Below are 18682 nucleotides of genomic sequence, written 5' to 3'. Positions count from 1 at the left end.
ATAGAGATAGGACTTGAAATGGACATTGAAAAATTGATTAAGATTTTTCCACTTGAAGTTCTGGCTCCCACTAGAAATGGGAGCAATAGTGTGAGCAAGACCAATAGCTCAGAGGCAAGACCAAGATTTGGAACGGGCCAGGAGCGGTGGTTCACGCCTATAATCCCAGCACTTTGGGAGGCCACAGTGAGTGGATTGCTAGAGGTCAGAAGTTCAAGACAAGCCTGGCCAACATGGCAAAATCCCATCTTTACTAAAAATACAAAAATTAGCTGGGCATGGTGGCTCATGCCTGTAATCTCAGCTGCTCAGATGGCTGAGGCACGAGAATAACATGAACCCTGGAGGCAGAGGTTGCAGTGAGCCAAGATCATGCCACTATACTCCAGCCTGAGTGACAGAGCAAGACCCTGTCTCAAAAAAGTAAAAATGAAAAAAGATTTGGAGTGTTCAGAAGACAAAGAGACCTTCTAGGTCTCCTCAAAGAGTTTATGCTGGGGAGTACTGAGGTGTCCTGTTAGATATATATTATGAAGTCAAATTACAGAGGGCTAGGAAAGCCAGGATGAAGTATTTGTGACATTGACGCCTCACAGAAAAAAACATTTCTGAATGAAGATACATTGACGCCTCACAGAAGGCTGACCTGAAGTCCAGAGACCACAGTAGATATCAGGGTCTATAAAACACAAGGAAAAATAAATAAATGATGTCAAGCAATGTGGGCAGCAAACATGAAGTCTGTGCAGCAAGACAGTCTTGAAAGTAAGGCCATGTCAGCTTTAGCAGAAACACCTACAGTCTTCCTCTGGGGCAGGAATTATTTCCAGGGTTGTAAGTAGGTACGCATGAATCTTTTTTTTTTTAAGGCAGATTCTCACTCTGTCACCCAGGCTGGAGTGCTGTGGCATGACCTCAACTCACTGCAACCTCCACTTCCCGGTTTCAAGTGCTTTTCCTGCCTCATCCTCCCAAGTAGCTGGGATCACAGGCACATGCCACCATGCCTGGCTAATTTTTGAATTTTTAGTAGAGACGGGGTTTTACCAAATTTGGCCAGGCTGGTCTTGAACTACTGACCTCAGGTGATCCACCCACCTCAGCCTCTCAAAGTGCTGGGATTACAGGTGTGAGCCACTATGCCCAGCCTGGTATGCATGAATCTTCTACTGGAGACTTGACTGGGTTAACCCAAATGCAGTGGTGCAGTTGTTGACAAGTCCCGATATAGTCAAAATGAAGTTTCAGAAAAATGAACCTGTTACTGTTAGGAAGAATGGGTTAACACAAGGTGAAACTGTGACTGAAATGCCAGGGTTTCAGTCTAGGTCCTACTGATCACTGTGCAGATAGCCAGTCACTGAGACAGGTATTACCAGGGAAGAAGGCTTGAATCAGGTACCATAGACAAGAAGATGGGAGATCAGTCTCAAGTCCATCTTCCTGACTAAAATTAGAGATTTATATAGCAGCGAAGAAATGTAACCATATGTGAAAAACAGTAATTAGGGAGGGTTAAGAAAGGGAAGTTGGTCAACAGTAAGCATGGGGTTGGTTAGGCAGTCATGATGGATGACGTATCTGGTGTCTCCTTGTCCAGATGCAGTGATCTGCTAAGTTTCGGCTCCCTGATACTATCTAGAGATTGTTTTCCTGCAAAAGGAACTTGGATATGACAAATGTAACCTTTTCAAATTTTAAGACTGGGAGGATCAGTTTCTATATTTATGCAAAGAAACCACAAACATCAGTTCTGTGGGACAATTGGACTCATTTCAAAGCTAGGTTTAGATGAGGCCTTGAAAACTAATTTCAACAAATAAGGAGTAAACTGATAGGGGCTTAGGCAAAGATTGTTATTGTGGGCATTGAAAGGAATTAATACAGCTGAGAAATAACTCGAAAAAAGAAATGTAGAAATGAAAGGTCAAGATTTCAAGCCTGGGTAAAGAAAGCAACAGTAGTTTCATGGGCAGAAATACAAGAGTTGGAAAAGAAAATTATAGATGAAAATCTGTTTCCTGATTCCCTTTTCTCAATCCAATAAAACTTGGCTGCAAATATTCACATCATATGGCCAAGGTCCACCATGCTGAATAAGACCACACTGGATCTCATGGAGAGTTTGAAGTGACATTTATTTTTTTCTTTGTCTTCTGGCCACATCAGGGTTTTAGAGTAGCTCCTGAGACATTTGTTTATTTAAGGGACATGGAATAATTAAGGCCCTACCTACTGTTTAAATGCTGATTGAAATATACTGAGACTTTGACAAGGAAAACACCTTGGATTTTGGATGGATGATCCATGTTTTGAGTGGACATCAACATTTCTGTTTACAAGAAAGTTCCATCTAGGTAATGCATTTGATGAAATGTTCTCTCCTAATTAGAGCTTTCCTCTTATTAATTAGACATTGTCTTCCAGAAAGTTCTTGCCACTAAGACAGATAAAATGGGTTGTATGGATTATCACTCAAAATGAGTTAAAATAGCAATTGTTTGGGAAAAAAAGTCAAATGAGACGTTTAATAATAAAAAAATTAACAATTACTATGTGTCATAAACTATAAATGCTTTATATGCATTATTTGATTTAATTAGCACATAATCCCATGAAAGATGTACTTTTATTATCCTCATTTTCCAAATGAAGAAACTGACCAGAGAGGTTAAGTACATTGCCTAAGATTATGCAAAGTTATTTAGGTATAGAGCCAGAGTCAGAACTACATCTAACATGATGCTGAAGTCCTCATTCTTAGCTGCTACACTGTGCTCGTCTCTTCTGGCTTCAGTGATCAAACAAGGTGACTGTGAATTTTACTGAACATTTCCACACTCAACCCACAGAAGACATGATTTCTTTCATGTGTGATAAAACAAGGTTTTATATATAAAATATATCACTGAATGTTTAGCAACCCATGTTCTCACATAGCTGGCAATGGTATCTTATTGTACTGGGCTCAATTCAGTTAGGACTTAAATTTCTAGAAGCCGCATATAAACATGTTCTAAACATTTTTTTTTTTTGCACTGCCTTGGTAACTTTATTGTGAACTGAGTGTTCTATGAGCATCCTAAACTTGAATTGGAGATATGGAAAATTATTTCAGTGAGTTTAGGAGAAAGCCAGGTATTACCCCCAAAAAAGGTATAACATTCTGAATGCTATTAAAAGCGATAACAACCACAAAGTGTACCTTGAAAAATACTCCATAACTAAATGAATTTTGAAAATAAATATCTCATTTTTATTTGTATGTAAATAAGACTTTCTAATTCATCTATTTCTAACAAAACTTATGTTTAATAATAGACACAAAATGCATGCTAAAAAAGTAGAATTTTTTCTTCACCTATAAAACTAATGAAAAATGGTTTGTTATTTTCACAGCTGAGTTTTTATTCCTCCTGTGGGGTGTTTATCTCTGCTATGCAGTGCGGACAGTCCCATCGGCATTCCACGAGCCCCGCTATATGGCTGTTGCAGTTCACAATGAGCTCATCATCTCTGCTATATTCCATACAATTAGGCAAGTGATCTGTAGAGCTAGTAGATAACTATTTTATTTTTCTGATGTGTTGCATTTTAAATAGCAAAATTAGATAAGATGCAAGTAGACTTAGGAAAGATGGCATTTTATAAGTTAATTTCTTTTACAGAGATGGAAAATGAATAGCTTGTGTTTAAAATTGTTGTTCTTAGTTCCTTCAGCTGTGTTGCTTATTACTTTCATCTATTTCGAAGGTTAACTCAATGTTATTGTATTATCTTAAACCACTTATGGAAATGTAATGGAACATTGTTTATAATATGTAACACTTTTCATTCTGAAGGTATAAAGCAATACGTGCATATGTTGTAAAGCAGATACATGTAACTCGTCTATGTTTTCATTCATGTTTAATGGGCTGGTTTATATTTTCAAAATCTCAATATTTGTATAGACAACTTATATGTATGAATTCTGTGGAATTCTAAACACAAAAACTACTTCAGCCTGATGACTAGATTATCATGTGCAATGGGCTGTGTCACTATCACACACTCTAGTAATGAACTTCTGGGATAAGAATGTATAGCCTGGTCCTCTATTTTGTGATCATCCCAGGTTTCTCTCTAGCAGACAAGAACAAAGGAGGAAGACAGTGGCTTATTGTGAAGTTAACAAAATGAAACATATGACTTATCTTCTGAAAAGGTGTCACCGATTCATATTTGAAAATGAAAATCTCAGGGCAGAACTAAAAGAATCCTATCATTTAAAAAACAAAAAATGTGTTTCAATTGCTTGACAAATAGGGAAAAGGACACATTTAAGAAAATTAGAAATGTTGAATATTTGTCTCTGCCCTCAATGGAGAGAAGGGATCCCCTTCTTTGGTTTCAGCTCCCTTCTTGGCCTTCAGACTCTCCTGGAGATCAGTGAGAATGGGAGAGGGGATGGGAAGAGGAGGCTGTACGCCCGGGGGAGTTTTGTAGGATGCCTATCTTCTCTGACTTTAGTCAGCAGTCAGAAGATGTGATCTTGCATCTTTAGAAAGAGATGATTCCAGACAGCAGTGGACCTCAGTTACAGCCTGCACTTTTAAAACTTTTAAATAAGAAAAGGAGGCATCTATGGTCTGACAAGTCTGGAGACCCCATCAAGGGGCCAGGAATCTAGAGAATTGGCCTCTTAACTTTGTCTTGCCCTCTCTCAAGAGAGAGGAGAAAAGATGTTAGAAGAGGAAGAAAATAGAAGAATGGAAATATAAGATTATAAGTAAGCAAAGGAATAAATGCTTTTTCAGCTAGTCAGACTGGAGTTTCAGGACCTAAGAGGGGATGCCCTCAGTCAACAATTTCTTGAGCACCAGAGAACACGTCCTCCTGATACCCCAGCTCCAATAGCCTTGACATTTTCCCCAAACTGTCTTCCAAGAAAAGCTACTTTCTTGTTTGTTTCCAGAATATCAAGCAGGCATATTTCAAGATATAACAAACATGCTTTTATACAATCAGTTACAGGTTAAATGTTAACATATCAACTTAAGTTAAAAAATCAGCTAAAGAATTATAAATCAGTAAGAAGGCTTCTTAGAAATGAGTCTAAATGTCTTCTATGGTCAAAATGTGATTATGTAGTACAGAAGATTGTCCGCTTTAGCCCTATAATAAGCTGCTAGATTTTTTTTTAGAAACAAATCAATTGTCTTAAGTACTTAAATCTGTTTACAGATTTTAAAAGTACCTAAATATCCTTCTATATCTTAAAATTTACTCTGTTCAGTTTTCATCATTAAATTTCTTTTCTCAATAGATTTCAAATTCTAAGCTGGCCCAGGTTCTTTCAGGAGTAGGCATGGTAAATTATTCTGAAATGAATTTTCAAAAAGTTTAATAATAAGGCAATAGATGGTTGTTACGGAAAAATCCTAAAATGATAAAGAATAAAGTAAACTCCCGAATCAAGCCACCTAAAGATAAGTACCGTTAACATCATAGTATATCATTTTTAGATGTTTATGTCTGTTTGTAAATTTATGACAAATTGTACTTTATAGTCTCCTTTTCAGAGTGTCACAATGCAAGTTAGCATGTTGAGAAGTCGTGCTTCAAGAAAACCTACTTAGTTTTATTTAACCAGCATTTTGCACACTTAATTGACCATGGAAACCCCCTAAACTTCACTTGACATTTGATAACAGCATCCACACTTTTTATTACTGATTTAAGGTGACAGAAGATATACATTACTGATTGAAAGCAACTTGACTACTTGGCTTTACATTTTTCCTACACAGCCCCAAGCAACCCATTGGCTCAGCCAGAAGAATCATATAAACATGAACTTGGTTCTTGTAGACACACACACCGATTGATTGCTCCAGGTTGAACCTAGTAAATTTGGTGTTGAGTACATATGATGTACTCACAAGATCAATTTTCTTCCACACAACTATGTGGACCCCTGTTACTTTTGGAAAGGGAGAACTTCCATTAGTAGCAGTGTGACACAGAAAGACTAACAAGCTTGATGAGCTTTGATTTTTTTAGCAAGCTTAAATAAACCTGAAGAGGCCCTATGTTTTAAGTTCCAAATTTGACCTACTGTATCTTTTGGCCTAGATTAGATTGGATCAGACTGTGGTATATTGACTTTAAAGAATCATAGCATATATTAGCTCTCTCAGAAATTTAATTTATATGGCTATAAAGGATGAAGGGATGGATTTATAGTTTAACACAGTAAATCTGCAGAACACTGATTTGGGGGAATCGATAGGGAGCAAGTTACAGGCAATAATAAATCAAGTATGTACAATGTCTTGTTTACACATGGACTGAATTTATACATGCGATGGTTCAAATATTTATAAAGTCCAAGAATAAGAAGCAATAGCATAATTTAAATCTGCTATATCCATCTTGTTAATTTTATCCTTGAATAAAATAATATAAAATAAGGCTCCCAACATTGAAAAATATATTCTCTATCAATATAGCATGTGTCCTTTCTTATATGCTTAAAATATAAAATGGTGTGGGTATATAGATAGATATACATATATAAATTAAAAACTATGACTATACATTATATACAGATTTACCTTCATTCATATACCAAATTGTCAGATTGCACAAAAATAATAGCGAAGAATTAAGTCTAAAAGGATAAATAATGCAGAGGTGTTCTTCCCTGCCTGTTTTAATCCCTTATTTTTAGTGCTAAGCATAAAGCAAACCTTCAGGAAAGTACAAGACTTTTAAAAATGTGTTTCTTTTTAACCTCAATTTTCAAATATTTTATGCTGCTGGCTTTCAGACCTATTTTTTAAAAGATGAAATACCCTTAAAAAAAATAAAGCTTTAAAATTACTGCAAAACCCAGTTTTTCTCAAGATATTTCTACTCAGAATTGCAACCTTAAAAACCTGGCAGTTATTTAAAACTGATTAATTTCAGAGTGTTGTCTGTGTATTTCACAGTTGGTAGTTTTATTTTGAAGATTCGCTATTTTCATTTAAATTATATGCAAGCATTTTTTATTCTAGATATTGTCATGCTAGTTTAAAGTTTATTTGATTTGCACTTAAGATGGAATTCTTAGTACATGAGGATCCTTTTATGAATTCATCTCCTTTCATATAACTTTCTACTCCAATACTGGACTGACCCCCAACAGCCTGGGATTATATCATTTTTCCAGAGTGTTATATCCCTTATATGCCTCAGAAAATGTTACTGAGTTAATGATCCTATTTCACTGCTAAAAAAAAAAAAAAAAAAACTGACCCAGGAAAACAGACTATGTCAAAAATCTGTTTTGACAAACTTTTGTCAAAACTGGTTCAGTTTTGCAGTCATATTCAAGGTATGTATAAGGTCACTTTTCTCACAAAGAAGTTAGAGAAGACGGTTAATCAGAAAGCCCTTTTTAATGAAATGTGAGCTATTGCGATGAGTGCTCTGCACTTTCATGCATGTTACAAGCCTATTTGGTTTGCATCTCTAGACACAAGGGAAAATAATTCTCCATTTTGGGTAACTCCTGAGCTTTCATTTTAGCTTGATATCCTTAGGGGAGCAGCATGAAGTGAAAATGAGAAAGAAATCCTCTTGATGACATTATTTTAAACATAAAAATGACAATTTACTTAGAAAATTTGTCACGAATATGGTAGAATGAAGATAGAAAAATTAGTTTCTTCCTACGTTAGCTATTAATATATGTTTGTTTTGTGATTATAATATGAGCATTTTCTTAGGATATTAACTTTGCAAACTTGATGAGGTATATCATTAAAACAAAATTGTAATCCTCTGATTTCAAGTGGTAAAATATCATATTTTGCTTTCATGGATAAACAATAGATAAGACCTTTATCAAAGCAACCCCTGGTTTCTGCATAAGAATGAATCCTTAAAATGTGAACTCCGGTTTGTACATGTACCTATTAATTTATGAAAGCATTCCCCAATTACTAGAGTAGACCTTAGTACTGAATTTCTCCTCACCATTTTTCCTGCAGAGGCATCCTGGAATACAACTTTATAAATTTCTTAATAAGATTTTTAAATGCTGCATTTTAAATTATTTCAGACTACTTGATAATTTAGAACAATTTATTTTAAAGGGTACATTTTATAAACCATTAGTATGTTTCATCAGATTGTTTTATCCATTAAATTGTTTTATCATTTCATCCTTGTATCACTCACAAAGATAGATAATTGCCCACCTTTTATTCTTAATTCTAACTAATGTTTTAAAAATCTAAGAATATTGGAACTCATAATTTGCCTACAAATTTGGATTATACATTTGTAGCTCACTCCTCTTCTGAATTTACATGTGTTTACCACTTTGATTTTTAGAGACCACTCTACATACAAAATAATCATCTCAGGCATTATTATGCTGCCTTGTTATTGTTAATCTAAAATAATAAATAATAAAAGGTTCATATCTTATGCATCAAATTAAACTTAGACTTTATTATTCTAAGATGAAAATATATGCCATAGAAATAGCAGTGCAATTTCATTTTTCTTTGTTTAATACAATAAGGAAAATAGTTTCCAAGTAATTCTGCTATTTTTAAGTAGAATCTTAATCTTGGATTGTTAATGAATTCTCATTTCAGATTTGTTCTTGCCTCAAGACTTCAATCTGATTGGATGTTGATGCTCTATTTTGCACATACTCATTTGACTGTGACAGTCACCATTGGGTTGCTTTTGATTCCAAAGGTATTCTTCTAATATTACTTTTTTGCAAGACTTATTTTAAATGAACATGGAGTTGTTTATCCTATAGGCAAAGGGAGGTATGGAAATTTGCTTAATATTTAAAAGAGTTTTAAAACTTCCTCGTCAGGAAACTGGGTGTCTGCTTTCTTTTTGGATTTTGGAAACTTCTTAAGCTTTACTTATTATACGATCATTGTAGCTGTAACATCAAGATCACTTTTTAAAGAAACTCTCCTATTCTAAGAATCCTCTTTTTTGGATTCATATTCAGAGAAATCATGTGTTTGAAACATTCAAATAATTTTTATGTAAATAGAAATAAACTATGATATATAGAGTAATCCCCATAATGATAGATTTGACAAAGATACATCCAGGCAGCACTATGAAATGAGGAGGAATGCGCCAGGACTCAAAATGCAGGGATTCTAGACTCATGCTCTACCAGAAACTGTCTGTTTGTTATGACACCAGCCAGGACTTGTGATTTTTTTTTTTTAATGATACAATAGTAAGGCTACCTGGAATAAAATAAAATAATATTGGAGTTTTTCTATGAGGGTAATGTGTTATACAAATTATAGCATTGTCATTATTTTCCTGTTTTATGCTACAGAAACACAATGTTAGAACACTGTGTATCTTATCAGTGCCCCACGATATAACGTTAGCACAGCTGAAACCAGAATTGTGATTTCTTGTCTTTCACTCCAGGCTTTTCCTCAATTCTCACAGTTAACCAAAACATTGAGATTCAGCCTGACTGAAAAGGCCAAACAGTTGTAAACAGAACAAGATACCTATTTTATTCTCTACTTGAGTTACATCAACTAGACACAATTTTCTATAAATTATCTTAATTACTTTAATACTTTGCAAAATACAATTACACTTTTATTAGCTAGATGGAGGTATACTGAGATTTATTTATTTATTTAATTGTTACTGAGTTCCAAAGAGAATTGAAAACATATGTTCATACAAAACACTTGTGCATGAAAGTTCGTAACAGTGTTATTCATAATATCCAAAAGCAGAAACAATCCAAATGTTTTTCAACTGATAAATGTATAAACATGTGGCATATCCATACAATGGAATCTTATTTGTCAATAAAGAGGAATGAAGTTCTGGCACATGTTACAACAATAAGTGCAAAAGCCAGACACAAAAGGCCACACATTGCGTAATTCTATTTATGTGAAATGTTCAGAATGGACAAATCTACAGCGATAGAAAGTAGATTAGTGTTTGTCACAGGCTGGGGGAATGATGAACAGAAGTGATTGCTTTTAATGGATTCAAGATTTCTTTTTGAGATGAATATTCCAAAACTATTCTGGAATTAAATAGTGGTGATGGTTGTACAACTTCACAAGTATACCAACAAGAACTGACATGGATACTTTAAAGTTATACATTTTATAGTATGTGTGAATTATATCTCAATAAAAAGAGAATTTAAAAATATTATAGAGGGGCATTTCTAGGTATTGTTATATATCCTTAAAATAAGAGAAATGAACAGATAAAAACCTCTATTCTCATGGAACTTACATTCCAGAGAAGGGGAAGGGAAAACAGACAAGATAAATAAGTATTTAAAGTAGTATTTTAGATAGAGATAAGGGCTATGGAAAAATAATAAAGCAGGAAATGGACAACATATGACAAATGACTTTAATTCTCAAACCCATAATTGTCTCCAAGACTTTGGGCAAGAAAAAAAACTTCATTCTTGCAAATGACCTCCAGGAGGTGTAACCAGCAGCGTATGGTATTTTGGAGGGCATGAAGTCTATGATATTCACAATTTATGGCCTTTAGTTCACGGCATCTGTCAGTCTCACAAACATATGTAGAAGAGTGAAAGAAAGATTCATTTTATCAGGAAGGTTGAAGCAGGAGGATGGCTTCAGCCCAGGAGTTTGAGGCTGCTGTGTGCTATGACCAGGCCTGTGAATAGCCACCGCTCTCTTGGCTGAGCAACAGAGCGAGACCCTGCCTCTCTATGTATATAACCATGCAATCTCTTACAGTGAGCTAACATCTACAGCTCATACTGAATTTCTGTTTCAGTTTTCACATTCAAGCAATAACCCACGAGATGATATCGCTACAGAAGCATATGAGGATGAGCTAGACATGGGCCGATCTGGATCCTATCTAAACAGCAGTATCAATTCAGCTTGGAGTGAGCACAGCTTGGATCCAGAGGACATTCGGGTAATGCCAGTAATCTTTCTTCCTATTTCAGATTGGTCTCATTTACACCAGCAGGCGTGTGTGGGTTGGGGTGTGTGTGTGTGCAGGTGTGTCTCAGTGTGTGTGTATGTGTGAGTGGGTGCGTGTGTGTGGGCGTGTGTGTGTTTCTGGGTGTGGAAATGTGTTTGTATATGAACTGAAGATGTCAAACGCAGAGTTAATCCAGTTCTAAAATAGATGAATCATAGTATAAGTTAGAATTCACAGGCCATTTCAACTTTTATAGTAGCCTGGCCAGCCTTAGTAGTCTTGACTGACTTAATAGTATTCATAGTGATGAACTGATTACATGTGTTCCATAACACATGTTTATGACATCTTGCTTATGGAAAGGTAGGATCGATCCCTGGAGCAGAGAGGAGAGCCTGGATTATTTAAAATAATCTATGACAACATATCAGCATCTAAAAAAAGAAGATGCTTCAATGGACTGTTGCCCTCTAAGCCTCATCTAATATCACATGTAACTTTATCAGTGGCTACAATGATGCTTCCAATCCTACTCAGGGATATGGTTCACATGTAAACAGTCTGCTGTGTTTTGTTCTGGTCCAGGCTTAGTCTGGTCCATACAAGCACTTTGAATGTGCAAAGTGTTTGCTCCTTGATACAAGGTGAGAATACATGGGTTTATGTCTTAAGGTCCACACTTTGTGAGAAACAGAAGAATCAGAAAGTACAAATGAGGAGAAACTTGACAAGTACAGGTGTCAGGTAAAGCTGTAGGGCAGGTGCCCTCACAAGCCCAAGTTTACTGAATTCCAGTACCATGTAGTGATCTTCTGTGACTGAAAAACTCAATTCTTCACCTCTTTGAATTTGCTTTTGTTCTGGCAGGATGAACTGAAAAAACTCTATGCCCAACTGGAAATATATAAAAGAAAGAAGATGATCACAAACAACCCCCACCTCCAGAAAAAGCGGTGCTCGAAGAAGGGCCTCGGTCGTTCCATCATGAGACGCATTACGGAGATCCCAGAGACGGTCAGCAGGCAGTGCTCTAAAGAGGACAAGGAGGGCACCGACCATGGCACAGCCAAAGGCACTGCCCTCATCAAGAAGAACCCCCCAGAGTCTTCAGGGAACACAGGGAAATCCAAGGAGGAGACCCTGAAAAACCGAGTCTTCTCACTCAAGAAATCCCACAGCACTTACGATCACGTGAGAGACCAAACGGAAGAGTCCAATAGCCTACCCACAGAAAGCCAAGAAGAGGAGGCAACAGAAAATTCCACGCTGGAATCCCTGTCAGGTAAAAAACTAACACAAAAACTAAAGGAAGACAGTGAGGCTGAGTCCACAGAGTCGGTGCCATTGGTGTGCAAGTCAGCAAGCGCTCACAACCTCAGCTCAGAGAAGAAGCCTGGGCACCCACGCACATCGATGCTACAGAAGTCTCTCAGTGTCATAGCAAGCGCCAAGGAGAAGACTCTTGGATTAGCTGGGAAAACCCAAACAGCAGGTGTGGAAGAACGCGCTAAAGCCCAGAAACCTCTGCCAAAAGATAAAGACACCAACAGAAACCACTCAAATTCTGATAACACAGAGACTAAAGATTCTGCCCCCCAAAACTCAAATCATGTGGAGGAGCCGAGAAAGCCTCAGAAATCTGGGATTATGAAACAACAAAGGGTCAACCCCACCACTGCCAATTCTGACCTGAACCCAGGCACCACCCAGATGAAGGACAACTTTGACATTGGGGAGGTGTGCCCTTGGGAGATTTATGACCTGACCCCTGGTCCTGTGCCTTCAGAATCAAAAGTTCAAAAACACGTATCTATTGTGGCTTCTGAAATGGAGAAAAACCCAACTTTTTCCTTAAAGGAGAAATCTCACCATAAGCCTAAGGCAGCTGAAGTTTGTCAGCAATCCAACCAGAAGCACATAGATAAGGCTGAAATATCCCTTTGGGAAAGCCAAGGCCAGTCCATTTTGGAAGATGAGAAGCATTTGATTTCCAAGACTCCAGTTCTCCCAGAGAGGTCAAAAGAGGAGAATGGAGGTCAGCGTCATGCAGCCAGTGTGTGTGCTGGGCAGAGTGAAGCACTGCCCCCCAAAGCTGTAGCATCAAAAACAGAAAATGAAAATCTAAACCAAATACGACACCAGGAAAAAAAGACATCTTCTTCTGAGGAAAATGTCCGTGGCTCCTATAATTCAAGTCATAACTTCCAGCAACCTTTAATATCACGAGCAGAGGTGTGTCCTTGGGAGTTTGAGACCCCAGCTCAACCAAATGCTGGAAGAAGTGTAGGTTTACCTGCCCCTTCTGCTCTAAGTGCAAATAAGATAGCAGGGCCTCGGAAAGAAGAGGTCTGGGATACTTTTAAAGTGTAGCATCCCCAGGAAGAAAAGGAAAAGGAAGGAACCCCGGGTTGGATATGAGAAGATGTAAGAATTTAAAATTCCCAAGGAGTATTTGTCAATCAAGGAAAACATGACAGATGGTGCGGTGAAGTCAAAGGCATGGGCAGAAGAGGACTTGGGGGCAAGAACAACGTTATAATGGAGAAGTCAGACTTTGGCCAAGAAAGTCCTTCCCCTGGTAACACCAGGAAAATCTTTCCACTTCAGCATGTTTAAGGAAAACAGCCCACAATGTCTGCCCTCATCAGTATGTAGCCATGGTACTTTGAAGATCCTAAGCCAGGCAAAGCAGGAGGCACAGAAGATGTACCAGATTTGCAAAGAAGGAAAAGGTAGAGACGTATATAACTGAAATTCTAAGTAGCTGACCAAGAAGAACTTATTTACCTATTTAACCTTGATAGTACTGCTAACTTAATGCATCCCAAAAATACCTTTTATATTAATGATTGCTCTCATTTTCTTATAAATGTATGTTTCAGTACATTGTTGTGTCTCATATTCAAGCATTCCAGATTGTATAATTTTTGCAAATAACTTTGGTATTATGTGACACAACACATTTATGCAATCTGCAGCTACTCACTTGTTATTGCATCTTACAGAATACCTGCTATCTATCAACTTTAGTTGATTCTTGAAGTACAGTAAGCTTTCTCTGGCTTGGGAAGCCATAACTGTTATGATAAAAACTTTTAGCTTTGGCTGTGGTTTATAAATTGTGACTTTGGATTTGACTCTATTATTTCACATCGTAGTTTGTTATACTGTCTTAATCAGGGTTTTTTATACAAGTTGAGTTAATTGTTTTGCCCTTCTTGTTAGGACTCAGAGCTTTATTAATATTGGAGATTAAGTGGTCCTACTTAGTCATATGTCTCAATAAGTTAAGGACAACTTATCCACTGTTTATTCAAAGTCAGAGATAGATAACACCTTCATTCCAATTAATTGTCCCTTTTAACTCTTTCAGTATTTCATACTTAGCAGCATTTCCTAAGGAAGAAGCTAAGAATGAGAAAAATATACTGTGCATTATTATTACCAAAAGGGAAGACTCTAGGGATGACATGAGAATTATAGCAGTACTACAGACCCAGGAAGTTTGCCTTTCAAAAAAAAAAAAAAAGAAGAAGAAGGAAAGGTAGCTTCTGATAGCACTTTCAAGGGATTATTTTTTTAAAGAGAAAGATTATGGTAGCATCAAGATCATTGTATGGATATATTTTTATTATGCATACTAAAAATACAGTATTTTAAAATGTCTTAAACTATTTATTCTCATAAACTCTTATTCATTGCTTCAGCTAGAGGTAGAATTTTCTGGGCTCAAATCCCAAAGAGGTTTTATAACCTTATTTATTCAAAGCCTATAAGGTGGTATGGAATCTTCAGTCTCCCAAGCACTGGAAAATGTCTAAGTCCTGCAAATTGCCGTTATGAGCCACGTGCTCCAAATACAACATGTAAGGTCTATTTGCAAGGCAAAACAGCCCCCAAAGCATATTTTGTAAAACTTATTGCATTCCACGCTGATCTCTTGGCATGGGAATCCTAAGCTGCCAACTTAGCTCTACTGATATGATCATGAAATGAGATTCCAAAGCTGAGTTTCATTTCATTTAAACAAAAATCACTTAGAAATAGAACTGAGACTTCCCTTTTTCTCCCTGTGAACTCTGAAGTGTCAACTGCTTATTTGGCCAGGACACTCCCAGCACAAGTAACTCTTCTTTTTTATGTCACAAGCAGCAAGGAAGACATGCTAGGGTGATAAAAGATGGGGAAACAGAATCAGAGGGTGTATATAGGGCTGTTCTTAGAGAATATTATTTTCAGTGGAAGGTAAAAACAGAATTCTCCATATCCATCATCAAATTTTTCTCAGTGATTTTTTTATTCAGGAGTAAATAACAAGCACTCCACTGTTCTGCAAAGCTGTGCAGAAATCTTCCTCACCCATTTGCTGGCTTTACGCATTACTCAGGTTGGTGGGATCGGTTTGAGAAGATATAGAAATTCTATTTTTGTGTCTTTCCACCATTTCTTTTATCCCTTCCTTTTCAATGAAGGCCTATATGCTTGGTGACCTCCTTTAAGGAATCTTTGTGAATTGGGTTGGAAGTTCCTAGACCCACACACTCATTTATGTCTAAAATCTGTTCGCACTTGATTCGTTTTTTGAGAAATAGGCGGTCAAGCATCAGTGACTTTCTATTGCACTTCAGGATTGATCCTGCTAGAGATGTGACTTAAAAAGACTTGCCAAATTATACCTTAGCGACATTCTATAGTTCATAGATTATTCTCCACCAGCATAAATCAGTGAGAGTGCCTAGAGTCTTTCTGAGAGTTTTATTGCCATTATCAACAAGAGAAGTAGAAATTTACAAGTCAGGAGGTTATTTTTCCAGATTGATAACCATAGAAAGGGAATAAACATTTTTAAGGTCGCAAACATTTGCTAGGTTGTCCTTCTCAATGCATGTGCAGGCTGCATCCTGTCCTTGTTTTTAAGCCAGGGTTTATAAATAACTAGATTTATACCAATCTTAATAGAACTGTATATTTTATGCAAGAATTAACTGCTTTATGACATGAAGTATAACTCAACCCATTGTAAACTTTGGTGGCAATATGGATTTGAAACTCGACAGTTCTCTTGTATTTGCTTTCTAGGTTTCTGCATGCAAGTTATGACAGGTAGGACTGAGAAAACACTGCCTTTTGACTTCTAGCATTTAGCAACCGAGAGTCATAGAGTCAATAAAGCTGTAAGTCTCTTCACTTAATCTGTGGTTCTCCTAAAACTATTATCTGAAACCTACAGCATCCCACCATGAAATATTTGGTAAATTTATGTTGTGACGTGTTGCAGCATGTAAATAATTATAACTTCTCTGCAATAAAACATTTATATGAAAGTGATTTGTGGGGATTTGTGTGTTCATCTATTGAAAATTGAGTTTATTTAATCTAACCAACTTAAAAAGAAATTCCATATATTTGTTCAGCTCTGGTATCCTCGTGCACATGCCTATCTGTAGGAATAGGTGATCAGCCAAATGTGGCCTCAAACACACAGGTAATCATTCCGAGCCAGTCAAATCTATTAGTAGTTTCGATTTCAGAAGGCTCTGCCCAAATGGGAACTAACAGCTGCCTTTTTGTCTGTTTACTCCATGTGCAGTACCAGTAAATCTGCTAAGCAGTGATTATATAAAGATAACCCCTTCAAGAGTATTCAGGCCCATGAGAGTATCCAGTCACTGGCATAATAATAGGCAGATGAGCACAACTAAGGTTAGAAGTCAGGGAAGTCTCTCTAGAGAGTTCAGATTCACCAGGTTTAAATTCTGCAAAGGCAATAAAGAGGTATCAAAGGGAAACTGTAAGGCTAGAGAAGTAACTGAGCACAGGCATCTATGCCACACTTCAGGTTAACTGCAGCTTCATCCTGGAGCACTGAAAGCTATCAGGAAGCTTTTAAAAGTGGCATAATGAAGTCAAAAATTAGATCATTTTGGAAGCAGCCCTGAAATGGGAAGAAACTAGAGGCAGCTAAAAAGATTAGCGTGAGAGACATCATGAGGGAAGACGAGTCCCTAAACAGGAGATGGAAAGACCCGTGTTTATTTCATCAAAATCACATCTCCAGTTGGGTTTACTGTTTTGTTATGTGAAAGGATAAAAATCAGCTAACTTAGATAACTATCAAATATTAATTATTTTTCCAAGTTTGTTGACATTTTGGCTAATTTCAAAAGCTTTGAAAGCCTTCTCTGAAAACTGGTAGACCTCGAATCATCTGTTCATGAGAAAAGTTGAAGAACAGGATCCCAGGTTCATGCTGTGGGAAAACATTGGTACTCAGCTGGGCTGAGAAAGAAAGCACTTGGTGCGTGTTGCAGTGTTGAAGTTTCTACCAGCTCAGAAGAGCTCTAGAAAGACAACCATGTCTGACAAGAGGGAAGGGGAGGAACCTGGTCCCCCACTTATCCCTGTATCCCTCTTTCTTTGGATGAAGCATAGCAACAAACTGTTCTCATCTTCTCACACATTGCCACTTACAGAATTTTCAATTATTGCTGGACTTGCCTAGTTGAACTGCCTGGCTATATTATTTTTTCATATGTATTCATTCTTCTAAATTTAGAATATTTCTACTAAAAAAATACCTAAGGGAAATCAGAAATAGACTTTATCACATAAAAACTAATACTGTAAATCCCTTGTCCTAAAACAATGCAAGTTAGTTAACATTTTCTTATTTCAGCATATTCCATCTTTTCCCCCAAAGAGTTGTAAAGACAGCAACCAAATCTTTCTAACTTGGGTTGTTTTCTCTTTAAACATTTTGATTCTTATAAAGTACAAGGGAAAAGTTCAAGCATCTTGTGTGTTCTAATTCAGTGTTAACTGTCTAGAAGGCAGATAATGAAATGTACAAATTAGTTTTTAATTTCCTTCTCTTTCCCTGTGATGTGAAAATTGCCAGAAATAAAACTGATCAAATGAACGTGGAAAATAAGGGATAAATATAGGAAGAGGCCTGTGCTGCACAGTAGTCACCATCCTAGAAAGAAAAATCAGTTAAATATGCAAATAGACGGTCTATGCCAGTTCTTGTAGAACATACTCCAATTTCCATTCAATCAGTCATAGAAAAGAAAACAAATGCCCTCTTTTGTGCACACAAGGGAAAGACTCATGCAGTTTTTTTCTCCAGAAATACCAAGAGGTTTGATTCTTCCATGCCTTTTGTGTTTGCTCATTGGTCCAACTCAAATTCCCTCCCCTTCTTCTTCTCCCTGTCAGTATGCCATGTACACTTTTTTAATGCAGAGTGATCATATATTTTATTGGCCAAAGAAAACCTTTGAGAAAAGGGCAGTACTAAACTATACACCTGGCTGGGCACTGTAGCTCACGTCTGTAATCCCAACACTTTGGGAGGCCAAGGTATGAGGACTGCTTGAGGCCAAGAGTTCAAGACCAAACTAAGCAACACAGCAAGACCCATCTCTACAAAACAACAACAACAACATTAGTCAGGTGTGGTGGCACATGCCTATAATCCCAGCTACTCAGACGGCTGAGGAAGGAGGATCCCTTGAGCCCAGGAGGTTGAGGATGCAATGAGCCATGATCATGCCTCTGTACTCCAGCCTGGGTGACAAAGCAAGACCCTGTCTTAAAAAAAATAAATTACACCTGGATAACAGTGTAAATAAACTGGGACTATCCCTGGTCACCCAGTATATTTGCTTTCCCTATTTCAGGGAGCAGCACGAATGCCCCTGTT

General features: G+C 37.1%; 1 protein-coding gene across 1 annotated transcript in view; it reads left to right on the top strand.

Moving 5' to 3' along the window:
* Window positions 1-16305, top strand: part of GPR158 (G protein-coupled receptor 158) — a 403189-nt gene extending 386884 nt beyond the window's left edge. The window contains exons 8-11 of the mRNA XM_017535520.2: window positions 3400-3538; window positions 8637-8742; window positions 10822-10968; window positions 11845-16305. Coding sequence (XP_017391009.1) covers window positions 3400-3538; window positions 8637-8742; window positions 10822-10968; window positions 11845-13347 — 1895 coding nt within the window. The 3' untranslated portion in view covers window positions 13348-16305. The remainder of the gene's footprint in view (window positions 1-3399; window positions 3539-8636; window positions 8743-10821; window positions 10969-11844) is intronic.
* The last annotated feature ends 2377 nt before the right edge of the window (window positions 16306-18682 follow it).

This window comes from Cebus imitator, unplaced genomic scaffold, assembly GCF_001604975.1.
Source record: "Cebus imitator isolate Cc_AM_T3 unplaced genomic scaffold, Cebus_imitator-1.0 Scaffold92, whole genome shotgun sequence".
NCBI classification, from domain to species: Eukaryota; Metazoa; Chordata; class Mammalia; order Primates; family Cebidae; genus Cebus; species Cebus imitator.
This window is presented reverse-complemented; position numbering and strand designations above follow the sequence as displayed.